Raw genomic sequence first — 5,307 nt, 5'->3', positions numbered from 1 at the left:
AAGACCACCCCTTGCCGTTGTGAAAGAAGATTGGGATGAAGATATAATACAGAAGAAGAGGAAACACGAATAGAATGGCTGGGGAAGTATAAGTCTCACGTCGTCGTCGTCGTCGTCGCCCCCCCCCCCCCCTTCCTCTAACGTGTATGCAATCTATCTCCTTTGTCCTCCCAGCAAACTGGCGAAGCTGAGAGACTGGACCAGTCCGCTTACTGGCCGAACAGGAGTTGAACCTGGTCCCAGACTCCCTTTTGTTGCATCCCGCCCTGAACTCTATATTCTGTTCTGAGCTCAGCTGAAGTTTCCCCCCGTTGCTTTCGAGCGAGCCCATAAAAAGCACTTGGAGCCCAGCTTGGGACCATGCAAATTACTGCGAGACTCCTGGGAGGCTCGCCTCTGTCCTGGTTTCCATGGCGACGGGCTGAGACGACGCATGACTGAGTGACGCTCTTGGGTTTCCGACGACGAAGCCCGGATGAGGAAGTCAGCTCGAGAGGCGTGCCTGAATGTGATTTTATGGAAGCGGTTGCGCGGCGAGTAAGAGAGACTCTGCCCGTACGGAATGAGAGTATCCCTGTGCATGTTCAGAGTGCCTTTTCTTTGTTGTTGGTCAGCGGCACAGAGTCTCCCCTCCCACCCACGTCGGCTTTCGCAGTATTTTTCTTGTCCCCTGAACGCTCACCGTGCAACTTGAAGCCCCTTAATTATCTCATCTGTGCCTTCCCCTTGCAGTCTCGTCGCGCCCTGTAAGTTGCCATTAAGGTTTTAAGAGGCGTTTTGTCAACAGTGTGTTGTATGAGATTGTAGAATTGGAGCGGTTGTGGGGTCCACTTGTATCACTCTGAGCATTAGTGTGAAAAGACAACAAATACTTGTTATCGGACCTCAAGCTTGTTCCCTTCCTCCAAGAAGCTGGTTGTTGTCCTTTATGCTCACTCCTGAGAAAGTTGTTGAGCTTCATGACAAAATAGAGATTTAAACCTTAGTTGCCATAATCTATGCCTAATACTGCATCACATGGACTCCAGTCCATCTGCTGGTCTGCTTCTGTTTTTTAGATAGGTTTTTTTTTTTTGCTGCTTTTGTCCAATGGCTAGCTTTGCATATTGTGGTGTGGTTTAAATTGTAAGTCACCCGGAGCAGGACTCGGAAGAGGTGGCATAGAAGTATCCTAAATAGTGTATTTTTATCTGGCTTTTTTTCCTTCAAAAAGCTCGCCTCGGCATACATGTTTGTTTTTCCGGTGTTTTCCTGGAAGGCTGAGGAAGTGTAGATCCTAGTGAGCGTCATGGCAGAATGAGGTGGGTCTTCCTAAATTCTTCTTTGACACAGGAATCATAATATCACACCAGTTCTTAAAACAGATAGTCAAAATAGTGTCCAAAACATTGTCTGAAAATTGTCTGGTTGGAAGGGTGTTAGAAAAGGACTTTTTGGAATAAACATTCCTCTTCCCTATCCATCAAGCTGTACCAGCCAAAATTCCCTCTTCTACTCAGCTTCAGGAGATGAAAGTGAAATATAGAATGTGATTAATAGGTGCATGATGTAGCTGTGTGTGTGTCTGACTTTTTGAGAGACTGGGCTTTTTTCCTTGTAATGCTGAATGAAAAATATGTTGTAACTTTAAAGATCTCTCATTTTTTTCTTTCAGAAGAACAAAATGTTGGCTATTCATCTGGTTTCTAGTAGCTGAGAAGAGCAAGATTCAAGATGAGAACCAACAAAGTCTACAAGCTTGTAATACACAAGAAGGGCTTTGGAAATAGCGGTCAGTAGCTGTGGAAATGACTGTCCCCGAGGTGGCTATTGATTGTAAAGTAGTCATATAATTAACATTCCTGCTGTTGTAATTCTAGGAAGAATGGGAGGCTTTTTATGTCTGAACCAGAATGCATTACAGCTGTAGTTTAAGATGTTTGGCTTGACTTCTAAGTTATGAAAATATTCTGTGCCTTTCATAAGTTGTTCTAGTTTACAACCCACCTTCCTTGTTTTCCTTTGTCTACAGTTTTCCTTTGTCTACATTCAAGCATAAAAATACTTGTGATGAGAACGTGCCTGAAATTCACAGTGTTCTGTGCTCTCTCCTCCCCCCATATGCTGTTCCAATAGTGAACACGTTCTGATTTATAAAGGTTTTTCATCTAGCCACAATTTGTTTGCTGCATATAAAAATATATATGCCTCTCTTCAGTAAGAACTACAAAGGCATCTGACAATAAACAACTTGTAGAGAAATTGAGTCTATCATTTTAAATTTCTCTATTTCAGTAGCTTGTTTGGCTAAGTGTAGAGCCCCAGCTGTAGAGCATGTTCCCTTTAGTTAGGACTCAAATGATTAACACCTGTTAGCAACTGTTGAGTTTTGCCAAGCTGACTCAGCTAATTATCAAGAAAGAATGATTGGTCCGTTTACATCAGCTGACAGACAATTTCTGTATAATTTGCCTTTCAGCAGTTCATTAGTTTATCTCTCTCTTTCTATACCTCTGTATTCTTGCTGTTGCTCTGTTTGAAAACTATCCCTGTTATCTATCTATGTTTTAGGTTGTTAATCTCTGCCAGTGAATAATTTTGTCGTAGTTAAGTGTTTAGTCTCTGCTTGCACTTTATCACAACCAACCTACGCTACCAGGAATTTTAAGTTATTGTTTTAACTTTTACTTTGCATTTTCAGTTTATTGAGCAGGTGCAGAACTCAATAAACATCAAATATATTTTTCTAAGAACCATTTTGTTTGCAGTGATTTTTGCATGCTTAATAACAAAATCCCAACCCACGTATCTTAGGAAAGAGTGGCAGGAAGCCAGCTCCTCCGTTACACAACTGTTGGATGATTTTTAAAAAAGCTGTGAACTTCAAAAATCTTATACAGCTTAGCCAAGCACTGGCAAAAACCAAGCCATTTATTAACCAGCCAGGTTTCAATAACAAAAGACAGAATAAAAACAGAGGCTCATTCCACACATGCAGAATAATGCACTTTCAAACTGCTTTCAATGCTCTTTGAAGCTGTGCGGAATGGCAAAATCCACTTGCAAACAGTTGTGGAAGTGGTTTGAAAATGCATTATTTTGCGTGTGCAGAAGGGGCCAGAGTGAAAGCTGAGCAGTCTCCATTATATCAGCACAACGTGATTACTTGATGAAAGAGAGTGGTTTTAATGAGCTTTCTGAAATTTAAGGAGGAGACAGATGACTTTTGGGGGAGACAATTCTACAGTCTTAGTGCTACCACTAAGACGGCAGTTTCACATGTGCCTGCCAAGTTTATATGGGGGCATCTAGCGGACCTAAGTAAGCTGGTAGTTTTGTATTGGAGAAGGCTGAGGTGCCCTGGTCCCAAACTTTTGGAGCTTTTAAGATTTTACCCAGCACTTTGAATTAGGTCTGGTAACAAGTTGAGCCGCAATGGGGTAGAGTGGGATATAAGTCCAATAAAATAAATAAATAAGTCCTCATTAGCTAACTGAAGTGAACAAATGGGCAGCTGAATGTTGAACTAGTTGAAATTTTTATTAGATTTTTAAAATCAGCTCCATATAGACTACGATAAATTATTCAGTCAGGAAATCACCAGGAAATGTGCAAATATGGCCCGAGGCAGTTTTTTTCATAAAGGAATGAAGTTAGTATATGGCCTGAATTGATACAAGATACTCCTGGCCACAACAATTACCGGGACATCAAGGTGCAAAGCAAGAATGTAAAGCTGGTCCTTTTGGGGAGTACAATGTGGTATAAAACAAGTTGAACTTGGATTCTGAAATTAGCCACATCTCCCAGCCAACATTTTTAATATACATTGTTTCTTCCCAATTTTAAATTTAAAATGGACTTTGAAGCCTTGTGACTTAGGGAATACATGGGAAAGTTTTGAAAGGAGCAAAAGAAGAAACCAAAGGCATGATCCCAGTGGGTAGAAACAGAACCCTATATCTCCTTACATGTTTTGAAACTGTTGGAATTATTTGAAATTGGGCCAAATGATAACCCTCACTAGGTAGCTATGCCTTATAAAATCTTATGCAGATAGGACAGATTGGGTTAATTCTGTAATGAATAGCATAATCATGTATTATAGTGTTAAAAATGAAAAAAAACAATTGTGGTAGAAGAAAATGATGCTGGTATGATGTATATAGCTCATGAGGCAATTTCATATAGCCTTACGCAATTTTTTAGAATCCTGGTTGAAGAAGAAAATGCTTGATGCACATGTTGAACATTCAGAGTTCTTCTCATATTATTTCAGTAGTCTTAACAACAGCTCTGCAAGGTAGGTCCATATTATTCCTGTATTCTTGATGCGAGAGGGGCTAATGCTGAGAGATGGTGGCCTGGCTTCTGAGTTTGTAACTGGAACAGGCTTAAGAATCTTTTCATGGCTGCCTCTCTGGCTGGGCTGTATGTTCATTAACTTTCTTGACTGAAAATGAAAACTCCACCTCCCCTCATGCAAAAAAAAAAAAAGGTTTTAACTTTGTAATAACCAGGATAAAGTTTTTCCCTGTTGTTGCAACAAAAGAAAGGTGTTGTAAGGATTGCTACACAAGGCAAGACTGCAATTAATTTGGGATTCTGCAAATATCCCCCCCCCCAATTCACACACACTATTTTTTTTCTTTCAGATGATGAGCTTGTGGTTAACCCCAAAGTGTTCCTTCAGATCAAACTGGGAGATATTGTGGAAATTGCACACCCTAATGATGAATACAGGTAAGTCTGATTGTGTTTTGACTAATCTTCCTTCAGGCCTTTTCAGACTCGATGTGTGATTTTAAAAAAACCTTTGGTGTAGAGTTTGAAAACTCTGGTATACGTTTTGATAAAGAGCTCTGTAAAAGTTTAGGGGGGTGGCTTCTTGGCACTTTTGAGAACTTTCTGTGATTAAAAAATTCTTATTATAATATGCCATTGAAACATCATTGATATGACTATTGAGCCTTTCTTTCTCCAACATTCCAGCCCTCTGCTTCTGCAAGTCAAGTCTCTAAAGGAGGATTTACAGAAAGGTAGGAGTCTACTTTTGGCCTTCAAAAGACTTATGGAGCTGTAGTAGAGATGGTGGGATAAACAGCAGTAATTGCTTTGATGCACTTGATCTTACAATCATCACTTAATGAGACTTATGGTTTATGAATCTTTTCATGTACCAGCCTTCTCTAAGCTTCTTTTCTGTCCAGATTGTTCATCAGAATACTTTCAGGTTGGATGTATTCAGTACTTTGCCCTGAGAGCTGAGCTTAGACATTGCAATATGGTATATTGGGGCTTATTTTTAACTGATAACTTGTCATTTAA

General features: G+C 40.2%; 1 protein-coding gene across 1 annotated transcript in view; it reads left to right on the top strand.

Moving 5' to 3' along the window:
- The first annotated feature begins 486 nt into the window (after positions 1 to 486).
- The window catches only part of DEPDC5 (DEP domain containing 5, GATOR1 subcomplex subunit), a 62,471-nt gene continuing 57,650 nt past the window's right edge, over positions 487 to 5,307 (top strand). The window contains 4 exon segments of the mRNA XM_048514959.1: positions 487 to 746; positions 1,655 to 1,771; positions 4,635 to 4,722; positions 4,972 to 5,018. Of these exon segments, the coding sequence (XP_048370916.1) occupies positions 1,714 to 1,771; positions 4,635 to 4,722; positions 4,972 to 5,018 (193 nt within the window). The 5' untranslated portion in view covers positions 487 to 746; positions 1,655 to 1,713.

This window comes from Sphaerodactylus townsendi, linkage group LG13 (assembly GCF_021028975.2).
Source record: "Sphaerodactylus townsendi isolate TG3544 linkage group LG13, MPM_Stown_v2.3, whole genome shotgun sequence".
In the NCBI taxonomy this organism is placed as follows: domain Eukaryota; kingdom Metazoa; phylum Chordata; class Lepidosauria; order Squamata; family Sphaerodactylidae; genus Sphaerodactylus; species Sphaerodactylus townsendi.
This window is presented reverse-complemented; position numbering and strand designations above follow the sequence as displayed.